Below are 18,328 nucleotides of genomic sequence, written 5' to 3' on the forward strand. Positions count from 1 at the left end.
GAATGGCAAAACCTGAAAATTATTCCTACTTTAAAATCTAAGTCTTAGATTACAATCAACTCTTTTTTGCACTTGTGTGTCACTCACTATGCATTCTACCCTCCCCTCAGCACTACAAAATTCAATGATCAGTTACAGAAAAAAAAAAATGATATCTTAATTGTCAACCCTACAGATTAGTTTAAGGGCTTTTGACCTAATCTTTCGAAATATTTATTGAGCATTTTTTTGTAAATGGGATAAAATTGTTAGAAAAGATTCTTAAGTCTGAAGGCAAGTCACCAAATAAAATGTGGCTACTATAAAGATAGCTTTTGTAATCAAATATTTTTTCACATTTTATTATGAAAAGATAAAAAGCTCATCTTAAATCTTTTATTTCATCTTGTTCCAAAGTAATATAAATTACTAAGCAAAAATGAAGAGCATTATGCATTACAGCTCTCCCTTTCTTTCATTTTCCATCATTTAATGGCCACATAGAAACTAGTGATAAGAAGCCTGTTTCTCACCACTCCCCACCCGCATAAGGGAAGGGTTTGATACAAGTATGCCAGTAAATGATTAACAACCAGTCCAGTAGTGGGAAGCGGGGACTGTTTCACAGCATTTAGATTTTCACAGCATTTAGATTTCCATGGTGTATATGCACCCTCATCATGGGTTTCAAACTACTAGTGTGATTTCAGGCTACTAACATTATTGTCCATTAAATCAGCAAGTGTTTATGATATTCATTGGGATGTAGGAGATGTGGGGCCACCTTGGTAAAAGACCATTGGACCAAACTCTCAAGTATCCTAGTGTCAAAAATGTGTGATTCTCTCACCCATGTTTTTGAGAGAAGAGGTCTAAGTGAACACTAACAAAATCTACCATCCCCTATACTCAGAGCTCTTCCTCTCCCAAACCATGGCAAACAGAGCTCATTAGGAAGAAAAGAGCCCAAGACTCCTGAGTATCCTGTGGTTTTCTTTTTTTCTTTTTTCGAGATGGAGTCTCTCTCTGGTCGCCCAGGCTGGAGTGCAGTGGCGCCATCTCGGCTCACTGCAAGCTCCGCCTCCCAGGTTCACGTCATTCTCCTGCCTCAGCCTCCTGAGGAGCTGGGACTACAGGTGCCCACCACCACGCCTGGCTAATTTTTTGTATTTTTAGTAGAGACAGGGTTTCACCGTGTTAGCCAGGATGGTCTCCATCTCCTGACTTTGTGATGGGCCCGCCTCGGCCTCCCAAAGTGCGGGGGTTACAGGCGTGAGCCACCTCACCCGGCCTATCCCGTGGTTTTCTGCGAGAGTAGAGAGGTCAGAGAAACTATATTCACAAAGAGTTTGTTAAGGCCTTATTGTGTGAACAAGGAGATATGATAGATTTCACAATGCAAAAACTTGAAAACAGGAAGATAGCAGATCATAGCACAAGCAGATCTTTAATTAGTTTGCATTAAGTATTCTAAATAGGGACGATGAGTTTAAAACAATACAATTCCTCTCCTAATTTCTCTCTCCTCAGTCATTTGCAAGTTACAGAAACCAAAATAAAATAGGTTAACGGATTTATCAGAGAGGTTTAAAAAAAAAAGTTAGTCTGCTAAAAGCACACCTTGTTTGAGAGAGTTCAAGGCAATGTGGGTCCTGGTTATTAGATCAAGAGAGCCTGGGTGAGATGTTGTATGCAGCCAGCAGTGGTGTTACCATGGCAACCTCAAACCAAGCTCCAAGTTCTTAAAGCAACTGCCCATAGAAACTGTATTACCACCAATTCTGCAATGCTTCCAACAACCCAAAATGGCTGCTGTCCCCAGAGAACTGGTATAGGAGACGATTTTACCCACATAGCATGCCTTGGGAGTTCATGTATGCAATGAAGCCTTTGAGGAAATAATCCCTTTGCTTCCCAGGGCATAAATCTCAGGCATACTGTCACTTTGGAACCTAGCTTCCACATTTAGCCCTGCCTTCTCCACCTCTCCCTGGGTCACTTGCTTTACCTTATTTCTTCAAGAATATTCACATTATTCTATCACAGAAAAGTAAGAAATTCCTCAATTTGACTCATGCCACCCTTTTCAGTTCCTATGTGATTTCTGAATTTTTTTCTACAACACATGATCAGCTGTCTCCATTTCCTACCACACACATACATACACACACACACACGTGCACACACACACACACACACAATTTTTTGTATATTATTTAATTAAGTCCACATGAAAATCGGGTCTTTGCTCATTTTTGCTTATTGCTGTATCTCCAGAGCCTAGCATAGTACCTGGCATGCAGTGGACACTCAGGAAATATTTGTTGAAATAATTTATTAATGAATGAATAGAGTTTATAAAACTTCAGACTGCAATTCAAAAACACTCACAAATTCAACGGTATGTATGCCTACTGAAGGCATTCAGTTTCAAAACAAAACAAAACAAAAATCCCATAATGAATTGGCCAAACAAAACACTCCTGGGGCAGGCTCTGGATTGATTCTCCTAGTATTAGGTGGATGAGCTCCTGCTATAGAGCGAGTGAAATTTGCAATCACATTTTGTTATTTACTGTGTGACAATCTTAAGAAACTTTCTTCAACATGTTGCCACAGCTATAAAAGAGAGATAATAATTGTTCTGCCTTGGTGGGTAATGTGAAGATTAAACAAAGTAACATGTATAATTACGCAGCCAAGTGACTGACGCCTGGTAAATGTACCACTGGTATGAGCTATCATCATCACCATTATCCTTAAGGTCACTGATGACCTCCTTTTTTCTAAGCCTCATGGTTTTGTCTCAATCCTTAAACTCCTTTATGCTATGGTTGGTATTGTTGATCATGTATTTCTCTAAATCAGCACTTCCCAAAGGGCGATCTGTGGAAAGTTACTTCTTTGAGGATGTACACAGAATTTGTCAACATTGTTCAGTAAGATAAACACATCAACATTGTTCAGTAAGATAAACACATTATCAAGTTCATTGTGTTCCAGATTACAATAAAGGTAAAGAAAAGGTGCTATGGAGGTCCTTAAGCCAGCTTGCCTGGAGCGATTTAGGACAGCTTCCAGAGCTTTTGGCGTGATTGGCTTGAACACTATGCTTAATGGTGAAACAACAGTAGCATTAAAATCAGAAACAAGGTAGAAATGCCACCATTACCAATTTTATTTAACATTATTGGGCAAGTACTAATCAATGCCATTAGATAAAGGTGAAGTGAGGTATAAAAGAGAAGAGAGAAAATTATCAGTGAATGGATAGTGGAAACTTAGCCTGGAAAATTGATAAGAAGGAATGAATAAATGAACGAAAGAAAAACAAAAAGAAAATTCAAGGAAAAAGGTGTCTAGTTTAAAAAAAAAATTTTTTTTTTTTTTTTAAAAGATGGAGTCTTGCTCTCTCGCCCAGGCTGGAGTGCAGTGATGCGGTGTCAGCTCACTGCAACCTCTGCCTCCTGGGTTTAAGCAATTCTCCTGCCTTAGCTTCCCAAGTAGCTGGGATTACAGGTGCACACCACCATGTCTGGCTAATTTATTTATTTATTTATTTGTATTTTTAGTAGAGACGGGGTTTCACCATGTTGCCCAGGTTAGTCTCGAACTCCTGATCTCATGATCCGCCCACCTCAGTCTCCCAAAGTGCTGGGATTACAGCTGTGAGCAACTGTGCCCAGCCAAAATTAATATTAAAAGATAAATATCTACCCTGTATACAATGAATTGGAATATGATGGGAAAAAATAAGCTCACTGCTTAGAGCGACATGAACTCAACAAGAGCTCTGAAAAATCTACCTGAAAAATACCTTCAAAATCACCAAAAGACACAATAGAAGATTTGAACAGAAAAAAATAGTTTTTATTTTTGGATAAAAGGAAACAGTATTATAAAGACTTTAATTCCTCCAAATAAATTTACAAGTGTAATGAAATCTCAATTAAAATATTAGTAACTTTTTCTTTACATATTTATTTCTAGACCTGTCCAGGTGAAAAATCACATGGAAAAATAGCATGGCCAGCTTGCCAGGAAATTCCTGAAAAAGCATTATAACTAGCTCAACTTTTCATTAAAATGTATGGCAAAGCTACAGTAAAAAGAGTTGTGCTGGTACAAGATTAGAGAGACAGAGAAATAAGAGCATATGGTCTAGAAATAGCCTAAATTATACAAATCAGTAGGTAAATCCTGGTTTAGTCAATATATTGTGTTGAGACATCTGATTTGGGGAAATTAAAAAAGTAAAGCAGAATCTCTCTCTAACTCTTTACTCAGAATAAACTCAGAAGAAAGATTTAAATGCATAACATAAAAACCTGAAAAAGCTAGAATAAAGTAGGGCAGATTTTTCTAAAATAATATTCTTGGAATAAAGAATGCTTTCTGTGCAAGACACAAAACCCAGACGCCATAAAAAGAAAATATTTGCAACATTCAACAAAGAATTCATTTCTTCAAAATATAAAAAGTTCTCACAAATCAATAAGAAAAATGACCAGACATGCTTTTAAAATAAGTAAAAAGAAAAAAAAAATGTGAACATAAAGTTTTACAGAAGAAATGTAAATGCCTTTCAGTGAAAAGGTGTTCAATCTCACTCATAACTGGAGAAACATAAAAATAAAGTACCATTTTGGCTTCTTGGGTTGAAGGATGAAAATAGTTAAAACATAGTATTGACATGGATGCAGAAAAACAGACTCTGTCTTACACTGTTGGTGGTAAAGTGATTCAACCTTGTTGTCATTAGCTATCAAAACCTATGAATGGACCTCCCTTTGATCCAGCAATTACAACCCTAGTAAGCTCTCTTACATAAACTTACCCATGTGCTTCAAGAGCTACATACAAGGATGTGGTAGAGGCATTCTTTGAAATACTATACAGCTATTAAAATGAATGAAAGTTCTTTGAAATAAATAAGGTGAAATAAGCAAAGTTGAGATTCCCTGTATATAGTATAGGCCCATTGTAGAATAACAAAAAATGTATATACTTCATACTTGCACAGTAAATATCTGAAAGGATACACAATAAACTATCATAGCAGTTATTTTTGGGGTATAGTGCTTGGGGTTGAAGTGGAATGAAGAGTCATCTTTCAATATACACTCACTTGAATGTACTGCACATATATGTTTCCTGTAGAGCATCACTGTGTTTGCAAAGAGAAAACTAGCACACACAAACATTAAGAATTTTTTTCTACCTCAAATTATTTTTCCCCTTAAAATGTTTCAAATACAGCCTACAGATATATGAAATGTGGGCTGTCTTCATGAGAAGCATCTAAGGCATGGATAACAATGGAATATTTCTGCAAGTACATATACTTACCCCTTCACAAGTATCATAAACCTAGCTAAATTCATTCCTTCATCTATTCACCCATAAAATAATATTGCACTCTTACTGAATCCCGGGCATCATCCTAGGTGCTGTGATACAGGTGAATATAACTAAGTCCTCATGAAGCTTACATTTTTATGGGGAAAAAAACAAATAAAGGAATAAATATTAATATTAAGTGATTATGAACTATTAAGGAAATATTAAGTGCTATGAAGATAAACAAATCAGAGTAAGGGGAGAGTGAGCCACGGAGGTGGGGAGTGCACTTTTACACAGGGTCATCAGTGAATGCATCTGAGAGGTGACATTAAAGCAGAGATCTTAATGAAGTAAGGAAGTGAGCCATGCAAGTATCTGGGGAAGATAGGAAAAAGGCTGATGTGCTCAAATAACAATAAGGCTGGCACAGCCAAAGGGAAATTAGTGAGGAGAAGATGAGACTGGAAAAGTAAGAAGAGACTAAGTGACAGAGTGTCTTGTAGACAATAGCAAGACTCTAGGTTTTGGTCTAAGTATGATAGGGGCTACTGGAGGCTTATAAGTAGGGGAGTGATTCATCTTATTTTAACTTATTAAAAGATCATCCTGGTTTCTGTGAGGAAAGCAGACTGTAGTGGGGCAAAAGAGGAAGGAAGTACAGAGACTAGTAAAGAGGCAGATATCTCTGGCCAAGAGATCATGGTGGCTTGGACAAAGGCAAAAGACCACAATGGCTTGGGTGGGGATAACTGTGGTTGCAGTTGTTGTGGGAAGCCGTGAGATACGGAACATATTTTGAGGCTACAGCCAATAGAATTTGCTGCTGGAATGGATGTGGTGTATGACAAAAAGAGAGGAACCAAGAATGGATCCAAGCTTTTTAACCTGAGCAACTGGTTAAATGGTGGTACCATTTATTAGGTTGGAAACAGCCAGGGGAAGAAGAGTTATGGGGAAATATCAAGTGTCTTGTTTTAGATGCATTAATCTTGAGATGCATAAATGAGCTAAACGTGTGTTATGAAAAAACAGAAATGTGTTATAAATCTTTGCATCCCTAGGATGGAGCCTGCATGTTGCGGTGCCCAAATGCTTGTTGGAATGAATAGAAGAACCATATACTAAGAAAACAAAATCATGCTTATGTGGATGAGGGCAACAGGGAAGTTTCTAATGCTACCTAGATTATATTTATTTCAAGCAATTAAGAAACATTGACAAGGATAGGGTGCCATGTCATTTTAACCTTTATGCCTAAGTAAGTCAGCAGATTCTAAATACTGCTAGCACATTTTCTGATCTTTGAACCAGCATTGTGCTTTTACGCAGAAGACAACAGAGAACTTCAATGTACACGCAAACTTGCCCTTGATACATAAAACCATTCCTATCTATCTATCTATCTATCTATCTATCTATCTATCTATCTATCTAATCTATACCTACGCCCATCTGCATTTTGTACTTCCTTTCAGATACATAATTCTCTGCTTTTGGAAAGGCCAAATCTTATAATCCCTTTGATAGACTAAAAAAGATAGGGCTGTCTCAAGTAATAAACAGATGAAAGCTAACAATTAACTTCAATTTGCCCTGAATTCAACAGACTGGTTGTCTAGACAGTCCTAATTTATTTGATTATTGTTCAGCATTCATCTTCACTTTAGATAAAAGGATCTCACCCAAGTTAGGGAATGTAATTACCCCTTAATTTGTTATTTGCCCCATTCTTTCATTGAAACTTAAAATACACCAGGGACACTCCATATTGCTGTCCTTGGACTCTGCACGCTAGGATGGGCTGTAGTTCCCTAAATGTTTTATGGAACATGAGTCCTCAAGAAAGATGCTCTGGGGAGAAGAATCAATGTTCATGGAAGTTGGAACACCATATACTGTTTCTCCTTCTGGGAAATGCCTGGTGCACACTGGCATATGGTCCTAAGTCCTGCAGCAAAAAGACCCATTTAACTCAGCATTTATCCACCCTCTGCTTTTTTAAAAAATGTATATCTGAAAACACACTTTAGGAAAGCTTGTTTAATCTCTTATAAGATTGATTATTCAAATAGCATAATAAACTCCCAAAGGCAAGGTCCTAGGTGAACAATGCCTAGAGCACAAGCTGAGCGTGTTGGGGCAAGGTTTTAGTGTAGCTATGGTGTACACTCTGATGCCTGCCTAGTTCTTTCTCTTTATTCCTGAAAGTGACATCTTTCTTCAACTTTTATATTCATCATCACCTAGGAATTATACAGAGTACACTGCATGATATATTAAGTTAATTATTATTCAGTGAAGTGGTCTCTGGCCAACAGAATTCTTACATAACTGCACATTTGGACTCTTGGACAGAACACTCCAAGGACAATAAAAAGTATAGTCAAATGTCAACTCATATTGCCTCATGTTTGAGGCAATCAGATTTCATCAGATTTTCGAAGAGGCATTTCATTTTTGAGGCACTATGCCAAAGCAGAAAAGCAGAGAGCAAACCCCACAAATTTTACCCAAGGCATATAGTAATGCACAATTGACAAATATTTACTGAATGAATGAACAGACATATACAAGCAAGAAAATGGTCTTTAACTTAGGCCACAGCTCCAAGCTAACTCATTTAATCTGGAAATGGTCACCTTAAAGGTCATCTTCATTACATTTCAGAATTTATCCAAAATCTATGACACTTCTGTCGAGTCCTTTCCTTGTCACTTTCTCCAGGTGGAATTAACTCCTCTCTTCTCTGTGCTGACATTGGACCTCTGAACCAATTTCAGGTATGAAGAGCATTTCAGGCTCATTGCTGTAACCCCTGTGACACAGAGGTTACATAGAGTCTATTCCTCACACAAGTCACTGAATAGACGATGGGCTAATGATACTTTAAATAAACAATCTTTGAAAACTACTAAAAGAAATCATCTTAACCACCACAGCCTTCCATTTCCTTCACCAATGTTTTCTCCCAAATTCTTTCTTTTCAAAACATGTCAAGTTCACTTCTCTAGTTATCATGGACCTAATATAGCAAATGTAGGTGCCTTCGTTTCCAGCCTGAATGTTTTGACTCTTCATCATGGTCTATTTAAAATTTCATTACTAGTAACTGTCTAATGATGTAATGAATCCTCTGAAATATTTTTCACCACTTTCATGAAGCCTCAGTATCAGCTAAAAATAATTACACTACTAGGACAGTGACACAGAAGAGGTTTCCAGAACACTGGCCTGGTGCAGGGGAGAAAAACATCTATGTGTAAAAATATGCTTTTTTTTTGGTGAAAAGGTCCAATAGCTTTCATCAGATTTTCCAAGAGACATTTGGTCCAAAAGGTCAAGAATCACTGATCTAAACTATCCCAACAATCTCTACATATCCTAAATGCACTAGGAATGGACTTTCCAAAAAGGAAATAGATTTGTCATATGAAAGTCATTTTACCTAATAGGGTGCCCCATATTTTTAAATTTAAATGTTCAGAAAGCAATAACATTCCCTGTGATATCGTATATAAATTTCTGTCAAGCAGTAGTCACTATGCTTTAGAGCATCAACCTTCAAAGTAAAGCAATAGTAAGGTTTACTGCAGATCTATGGATAAGCTGACAAAGCAAGTCCAGTGAGGTGAGGTACAGAAAGAGCACTGTCCTAGAAGTCAGTATTTTATGCATCCAAGGACAAGTTATAAAGCTAAGAATTTTGTGGCATTTGGTAATTCCCTTGACCCCTCTGAGCCTCTGTTTCAGTCCCTTTGGGCTCTTATAGGCCACTATTCTATAACCCTTGGACATGGTTAATATATAATTACTTCGACTCTTAAAGTTTATCATCTGTTTTTTATGTTCTTAACACTTTTATCTGATCAATCAATTAAATATTGTGAATGAGTGTGCTTTGTTTACTTTGGCCTAGCAACAACTAGAAAAGGGTTTTTCAAGAAGTCTCAGAGAAGCCATGGGGCAAGTGTGAATGAGCACCTGTGGAGAGACCCAGGCCCTGATTTAAGTTTGTGAAGAATGTCAATATGAGAGATAATGCAAACTCTTCCCAGAATAAAGCATAGAAGAAAAAAACGTTGAGGAGGGTCCAAGAAAGAAAACTAAAGAGACGGATCTTCATGAAATTGACTAATTACTAAAAATCCATACCAGAAGATATATCACATATAACTTAATCCAACTTCTTGGATGATAAAACCACAGTTCAAAGACTTTCAATTTCCCTAATACACAATGATAGATGGCAACACAATGAGAAATAGATTGTTTGAAGGAAAATACAAATTGCTGATAAAAATATAAAATATTTGTCATGATAAAGGAGGAGAAACAGTCCCAACAATCAATTTGTCTCAAATGCTCACAACATTTAGAAAATGTTTTGATTCAATTTTTGAAGTTCTAATTACTCAAAATTAAAATAAAAAAAAACACCTATCATTATGAAATCTATACATCTCATACACACAAGTATATTCCTTAACAACTATTTATCAGGTGTCTATACTTTCTAAATCACAGGGCTGGGCACCCTATATGTAATATAAAACTAGAATACAACCTTAGTCTTTCTGAGTACACTTGAATGCAAATACTGCAAGATTTTTCATAGGTTAAAATATTTCTATGCCACAACTACACAAAGATTGTGACCCAATATTCACCAATAATGGTGTTCCATGTTTCTTTTTCTCCATTACTGGTCTCTGTAATGTATGCAATTATGCTATACCTAGATCTACTGTTAAATACATGTTTCACAATAGCTGAGGATTATGTAACAATTCAAATCAATTAGTATTGACTAAATGCTAAAATTTCCCATTAAATGCCAGATAAATCCAAAAGCTCCCTCAACCATGAAGATTTCAAAAAAAAAAAAAAAATCAGAGCACAAATAAATGTAATTCTTGTGTTCTTTGTTCAGTATTTTAAAAGTTTATGAAGTAAAAACATCCTAAAAATAAAATATAAAATAGGGGCAGAGAAGTGTCCTAAACAGCACAAAATTAATGCTCAGCCCACATTGAACCTCAGAGTATTCAAATAACTAAGGCACCCAAAATAAGTGGCATTTCTTATATGGAAGCTTTTCTTAATCACTGCAAAACCACACAGTACATGCTGCCAAGTTCTGGGTTAAAATGCCTAAAATGGTCCCAGCAGAATAATTTTTACGGGAAAAAAGGGAAATTGTGGTATATTGTGGACTCAGTCATCGGAACGCTGAACATTAGTCATTTTTCTTGCGAAATGGCTTTTCTGTCTCTCAGATGATAAGAAAAATTCATTCCTGCTGATTTTATACAGCACTGAATTCTGGGCAGCTAGTGTTCTCAATTCTTTTAGCAGAGCTCAGCTGATGGACAAAAATAGAGAGGAATTCTATTGCTTAAACACTATTTGGACATGAAGAGGTCTTTCTACATGACACTTGGAATTTAATTGCATACAAAAAAAAAAAAAATGAAGAAACACTGTATTCACCCAGGACAATCCAGCGTTATGACTAAGGCATTTTCACTGTGCACTCGCTAACCATTCACAGCTCACACAGGAACAAAAATCATGGGCAGACGTGGCACACTGGGGTCATCTCAATAGCTACCAGGATCACATCCCTAGAGGCATAGGAAACAACTACTGTCATTCCCTGGAACTCTCGCCATTGGGAAATTAAGCACTGCTCATGTCTGGCTTACTCTCGTGACTGTATCTGTATTCCTCTAGTATCTCCTGTATGGTATGTCTTTTTTTCCATCCTCTTATTTCTACCTGTTAAAATTCTACTTATCTCTCAAGATTCCTGCACTTTGTTCATATTCATAACATTAATATTTATCTCACTGCATTGATATTTATCTCACTATATTCCTATCAATTATTATCTCACTGTATTCATGTCAATTATTCACCCAGTTGATTACTTCTTCCAGAAGATAGAAGTACCTTATATACAGGGATGCTACTTACTCATCTTTATATACCTCTTTCTTTCCCCATGATCTGGTCCCTGCTTAGTATATGGGTAGAGGCTCCTGAAATGCTTAAACAAGACCAGGAGCCAGAGCTACCTCTACCTGTAATGAGTTGCTTTGAGAGATCGAGCATTTCCTATCCTTAAATGCGTTCAAAGCTACAGCCATCTGGCCCTAATCACCAGAGAGGTGCTGTCAAGAAGATTAAAATCTTAGGTGATTAGACTAGATTGCCTTTTAAAACCCCTTTGACCCAAAGACTCAAATTCCAAACAGACTCATGAAGGAAGTATACATTGTCCCCTGGAGGTGGGCTTTTTTCTTGTTTCCTTTTTTTCTCTACTAAAGAGAGCCATTTCAGAAATTCTCAGTTGAGGGCACATTTTAAAATCTTCCACCGCTAGTTTTCTGTCATTTATTATATCTGTGGCAGCTCATGAGTAAGAACTAGCACCTGAATTCAGTGACTGCGCCATTATCCTTAAAATCAAATCATGAAATAAGAGATAGAAAACAAGTGTAAATTGTTTGTTAAGTACAGATTACAAGCTCTACAAGAGGAGAGAAAAAATCAATGGGAGGCAGAGTGATCAAGGAAAGGATCTTCAGCCAAGTGTTGAAGGATAGATAGAATATAAATGTAAGAGAAAAGCACTTCCATGTTAAGATCAAAACAGAAAAGGCATGAAGGGACAAAATAAAGGTAGTGTAGCCTGAGGACACGAGGCAGTGAGACTAAAGCTCAAACCCATGTTGGAAAATAGTAGGAAATGCTACTTGTCACGATGCGGGGCGGGGTAGGGAGGTGTTTGAGAGACTGCTGATAGGACAGCACTAAAGGCCCTGAGCAGAGGCGCAAGGTGATGAAAGAAGTGTTTAAGAAAAATCAAGTCTGGGAGAACACTGCATGCAGGATGGACATAAAGGGAGAGACATTATTGTAAAGGGTGGCCACTGGGAAGGGGGTCATAACCAGGTAGCTTCAGGGGTCAAGAGCTTTTTCAATAACATTGATGGAACCTGGAGGCCATTATCTTAAGTGAAACAACTCAGAAAGTCAAATACCATATGTTCTCACTTACAAGTGGGAGCTATATAATGTGCACACACAGACATAGAGGTATGGAATAACAGACATTGGTGACTGGAAGGGTGTGGGGGCAGGAGGAAGGTGGGTGATGAGAAATTACCTAATGGGTACAATGTACATTATTCACATTATGAATATACTAAAAGCCCAGACTTCACCACTACGCAATCTATCCATGTAACAAAATTGCAGGTGTATCCCTTACATTCATACAAAAATTTTTTTCAAAAAGAGTCTGTCCTGGTGATGGGGGGAAGGAGGTCATCATAGAGAAAGGAGAAGAGAGACAGCCCCAAAGAAGAGTGAGAAGGATCTGCTAAAGGGGTGCAGAAGATAAAACAAAAGATTATGTCAAAAATTATAGAAGGGATGGTAGTGCTAAGAACAGAGTCAAGGAACTGAGGAAAAGAAGTTGGACTGGCTAGCACAGTAGCTATGGTACATGTTGAACCTGAAGTGTTCAATCGTGAAATACCCAGGAGCAGATAAACTATGGGACAGTTCAGGGAAAGAAGAGGATTCAAATGAGAGATTTGAGAGTTTTCTACAGAAAAGGGACAGCTGAAGTTCTAGAATGAGAAAGAGAGGGAGAGAGTACCTAAGAACCCCAAAGTGATGAACAGTGGAACCTTTCAAAACCAGATGCTTGCAAGAATATGAGCACAATGAAAGCGATGGAAAAGCAGCAATCGGTATGGGATAAAAATTCAGGATCCAATAGCATCGCAGAAAACATGAAAGGAGTTTCAAAAAGGAAATGGTGATAGATGATGAATGGTTAAGGACCAGAGCATTTTAAAGATATCACTAGACCAACAAATCGGCAGGGTTATTTTCCCTCTCAACTATTAACATACTATATATAATTATTTAATTGGTGGTTAGGCAGATAAAAAGAGTTTGTGGTTGTAAAACATAGTCTATTTTATGTTTTATAATGACAAAAAAGGAGATACATCAAGATGCTGTTATTCTCTGTGTAGAGAGATTAAAAAATAATGTTGCTAATATGGATCAATTCTGAGTAATGTCACTTAGAATATGTACTCTTCTAGGAGCTATATAATAGAAATAACACTGCTGATGCTATGGATTGGTGATGTATTATGAATGTGTGGGTAACCTATCAAAGCATGCAAGTCCTAACAAAAGTTGTAAAGAACATCCAAAAGCATATAAAACTGCCACAGGGACTATTAAGTAATTCACGGGATACTGCCAAGCACACATAAAAATGGTATGTTTCTGAATTCACAAGAATGCTTGGGAAGTGATGCTTCTCACCGGCTCATGAAACACTCAGTTGATGTCCAGGATCTAACATGAGCCACACTTGGCAACTACTTTCATTTCAGTTGTGAACCATCTGCGAAGGTACCACAGATAGAAAGCAATGTTTCTGGTCAGTCTGAGTATTAAAATCACTCAGATCTGACTGATGGAGATGACATTAGAGGAAGCCAAGTGCTTTCTCCAGTGTCACTGAAGCTGGCCTCTGGAATAGGGGTGTGAACTACTGTGTAAGAAACGCCCTAAATGGAAATAAATAAATAATTAAGAGTGACCATGGACAGATTCAGGTTTTGTGGGACCTACAACTTATATAACTTGGGTAACCTCTCTAAGAAATAAGAAAGCAAAATTGCAAATACAGGACTGAGTATGAAACTGGTTATTTATTTAGAATGAGAACCGAAGAGACCTACAGTTATAAGGCCATAAAGCATTAAGTTTATCAGCTACATGGTGATTTCACCTCTGCTAATGACCAAGTATTGAGCATAAAGTATAGAAAGGGAGGAAGAGCAGGTAATCAGGCAGAGGAAAAATACAAAAACAACGCTCCTTAAGGAATTCTGGAGACTGAACAAGAAAAAGACTAAGAATAAAATCCCAGAAAGAACTCTGAATTGCAGAATACACATGGTATGGAGATGGGAGAGGACCCAGAACCCCTCCTCAATGTATATAACACATTGCCATCACATTTATTTTCCAGTGATCTGCAACCATATTGCTTCTAGGAGGCTTGCCTAGTGGGACCAGATTTTGGGAAACAGCAGCCCACTTCATTGCAGGTACTCAACAAGTGCTTTTTGAATGAATAAACAAATATATAAATACATAAAGAGAAACAAGGTGAAATACTCCTTTTTCTTACTCTCCACCAGGAGCTGCTTTCCTCTGATGCTCCAACATACAAGTATGTTTTTGCTGGTACTGGCTGGAACTGTCAAAGCAACAGTTCATGCCAATCTCTTCTCTTGGCCTGTTCAGGATAAAGAGGTGACTGTTTATCCTGAACAGGCCAAGTCAAAAGCTATCTCTACCCAACATTAATTTGTAAGCATGTTCAGCGTCTCCTCGAAAGATTTTTATATAAAAATGGCTACTGTGGGGCCACTCTACTTACTCACTCCCATCATCTTTCTCTTTCTGAATCAGACCCTGCAGGGATAACTCAGAAATTATTAACACCTAGTGGGGGCAGGATAGGTCAGTATGGTATTCTAGCCAGGGCTGAAAGGTAACAAAATTCCTAAATTTCGAACATTTTACCAATGATGGCAACATAGGTGACAATTAATATATCAATCATGATGAGGCTTCCAGGAAGATATTGAAAAGCCTCATGCACCACTCACTTGGTTAGCCACAAATCCAAGCCTGGACCAGGGGAACCCTGGCCCACCAACTGGCTCATGAAGACAAGATTCAGGTGGTGGTACCTCTTAGTGAAAGAAGGAAGGAGGATACAACAGGGCACTCAGCCCCTGCTTCATAAAGGGATTCTCTTTGGATAATAAATGCCCTACACCTTCCTGCAAGTTCATATATATATATACACACACAAAGTTCATATATATACACACACAAACACACACACACACACACACAGAGGAATAGTTTAAGAGCTCACTCCCTCTTCCCCCCCCCACCTTTTTTTTTTTTTCCTACCTTTTCTTAAAGGAGTCTACCTCCTTCCTCTTCACCCACTAAATTTTCTAGGGAAAATAGAGAAGAGCAGGGCTGGAATAACACTACTGCTCCCTCAATACTACAGAAATCTGTATCCTGATGTTCTGTTTAGGGCAAAGGATATGAAATCAGTGAGGCAAAGCAGCCACCTCAGGAATTAGTACTGCAGGTCTTAAATGGGAGAAAATCGTTCAGCCACTTCCAAGCTAGGTGATTCGACCTCAAGAGAGTTATTGAAACTCCCCAGACCTCAGTTTCTTGGTTTTGCAAAACGGGGATGAATTTAGTTCACATCACACAGGACTGTTGAGGACTGAGAAAATCCACGTAAAGTGCTAAATATAACTGCACAGCAAGAGCTAATTAAATATTAGTATTTAATAGTAGTAGTAGTAAAATTATTGTGTCTGACTCCCCCAATCACACCACCAGCAAAACTGGCACAACCCCCACTCCCACCTCGCAGGATATGGGGCCGAGCCATGGCTACACTACACTCTCGCATGCATGAGAGACCCCCAAACGCCACAAGCGCTACTGCAGGTTCCCTACCCCTGACTGGCCATGACCCCCCAGGCCACCGCTACGGTCCACACTGACCTGAAATGCCACCTCCGATCACGACCACGTCGAACATGTGGCCCGCGATACTCGCCTTCTCTTGATTCTCCATGCTTGAGCTGACACTCTCCTGGGTCGGAGGCACAGGAGTGCGGACGGCAAAGGGTGGGAAGGACCCTTCTACCAACTCCCCCGGGGAGCCCGGGGGCGGAGCCGATCCTTCTTTTGATACCCGGGGGGAGCCGGGCACTGTGGGCGGGGCGAACCCTTTTGCTGATACTCCGGGAGCGCCCAGGGGCGGAGCTGATCTTTCAGCTGATACCCGGGGGGAGCTGGGCACTGAGAGCGGGGCGGACTCTTGTACTGACACTCTGCGAGAGTTATTAGGTTTAGAATGTCCTTGTGTCGGCAGTTGGAAAGGATTACTGGGTGCAGGAGGTTCTTGTATTGAACCCTGCGGAGTGTGAGGCACTGAGGTGGGGGTAGACGCCTGCCTTGACACTTGGGGGATGTTATGGGGTGCAGGAGGTGCTTGTGGCGACACTGGGGAGATGTTATCCGGCAGAGGTGGTCCTGGTACCAAATCCCAGGGGAAGTTGGGCACTGAGGATGTGGCAGACCCTTGTACTGACACTCGGGGGGTGTTACTGGGTGTAGGAGGTGCTTGTATTGACACTTGCGAAAGGTCATTGGGTATAGGAGGTCCCCGTACAAATATCCAAGTGTAGCCGGGCACTGAGCTCAGGACGGAATCCGGGGGCAGGTTGGGTACTTTTACCGAACCCTGTGGGGGGCTGAACCCTGAGGAGAAGACAGACCCTTGCAATGACTCGTAGGGGGAGTTTACGGGCGGGGTAGGTCCTGTTACTAATACCCAGGGAATGCCGGTGTCCTGGTTGGAGTCTGTGGCGGCCACATCGGAGGAGTTCGAGCGGGTGGTAGACTCGGGGATCCGATTGCTCGGGTTGTAAGCGCTGAAATCCCGGAGGCCACTCTTGGAGTCGGAGTCCATACTTTCGCTAAGACCGGGGGTGCTGATTCGGGAGGGTATGCTGGAGGTCCAGGAGGCGGCCTCGGCCGTTGAGGACGTGCTCCACTGGGAACTGGCTAGCGGATCCGAGACCGACCGCCACTCAGAACGGATGCTCCATTCGGACGCGTTGTACGAGGTGTCGTCCAAGTTGGAGGCCGGGTTCGGGACCTGGGAAGTTGTGCCCCCGGCTTCGGGCGGGCCCTCCGCCTCGCGCCCGGTGCCGGTGCCAGTGCCGGTAGTGGTGCCAGTGCCGGTAGTTGTGCCAGTGCCGGTAGTGGTGCCAGTGCCGGTAGTTGTGCCAGTGCCGGTAGTGGTGCCAGTGCCGGTAGTCGTGCCAGTGCCGGTAGTGGTGCCAGTGCCGGTGCCGGTGCCGCCGGGGGAGGAGGCTGAGGCGTTTGTGCTCATGTTTCTGGAGCGCGCTGGGCGCTGGGGGCGGTGTTCTGCTTCCCGCAGCCCTTCTCCAGTCGGGCTGTTCCCGGTACCCACTCTTGGAGGCCAGCCCCGGGCGCCGGGCCCACTCAGGGGCGGGGAGATGTGGCTGTACGCCGGCCTGGCCCCGCCTTCCCGGCCTACCTGCCTGCTCGCGCTGGAAGCCCGGCCACTGGGCGTGGCCGGGCGATGCCACTGCAGGCGGGGGGCGCGGTTGCTTGGCGAGAGTGGAGGAGTGGATGTGGGTGTAGCCGCGTAGTGTCTCAACCTAGTGCTTTCATTCTTTGGTTTTAACTGAAAGCTATCTGGGCAAGAGTGAACTTAAGGAAGCAGATATGTGAAGGAGGCTGAGCCGGGCAGGATCGCAGGATCGCAGGGTGCTGCCCCACTTGGTCTGGCCCCTTTGTGACGTCATGTATAGCCCGTCGAGGTCTGCGCAGCCTCCAGCTCGCACTAGGTTGAGGGCGGGGCGGGGAGGAGCGGGGAGGGGAGGGGTAGGGAGGAGCGGGGAGGGGAGGGGCGGGGAGGAGTGGGGAGGGGAGGAGCAGGAAGGAGCGGGGAGGGGCAGGGCAGGGATGGGCAGGAATGGGCAGGGTGGGACGGGGCGGAGCGAGGCGAGGCGAGGCGGGACGGGACGGGGCGGGGCGGCGCGGGGCGGGGCGAGAACCGTCACTTGTGGGAGACCAGGCAATTATTGGTTCTCTATGGGGTTTTTCAAGCTGAGGCGCTTAACCCAAATCGAAGCAAGTACGCAAGAAAAATAACTCACCTATCATGTATTAAGTGGGACTGCATTTTAAAAGCGAAGGTCAAAGGGATGGCTAAGGTGCAGAAACAAATGAAATAAAAAACATGTGTTTCCCCATCCTACTGAAAAGAGTGCTATTTAGTGCATGTATTTTACTGTTCAGCCAGCCTTCTGTTTGCTAGTTT

The 18,328-nt window shown here is 41.0% G+C and overlaps 1 protein-coding gene across 1 annotated transcript in view; it reads right to left on the bottom strand.

The window, feature by feature from the left end:
• The window catches only part of LOC105463379 (monoamine oxidase A), an 84,999-nt gene extending 67,722 nt beyond the window's left edge, over positions 1 to 17,277 (bottom strand). The window contains exon 1 of the mRNA XM_011710439.3: positions 15,973 to 17,277. Coding sequence (XP_011708741.2) covers positions 15,973 to 16,945 — 973 coding nt within the window. The 5' untranslated portion in view covers positions 16,946 to 17,277. The remainder of the gene's footprint in view (positions 1 to 15,972) is intronic.
• Positions 17,278 to 18,328: the final 1,051 nt, after the last annotated feature.

Source organism: Macaca nemestrina, chromosome X (genome assembly GCF_043159975.1).
Source record: "Macaca nemestrina isolate mMacNem1 chromosome X, mMacNem.hap1, whole genome shotgun sequence".
Lineage (NCBI taxonomy): Eukaryota > Metazoa > Chordata > Mammalia > Primates > Cercopithecidae > Macaca > Macaca nemestrina.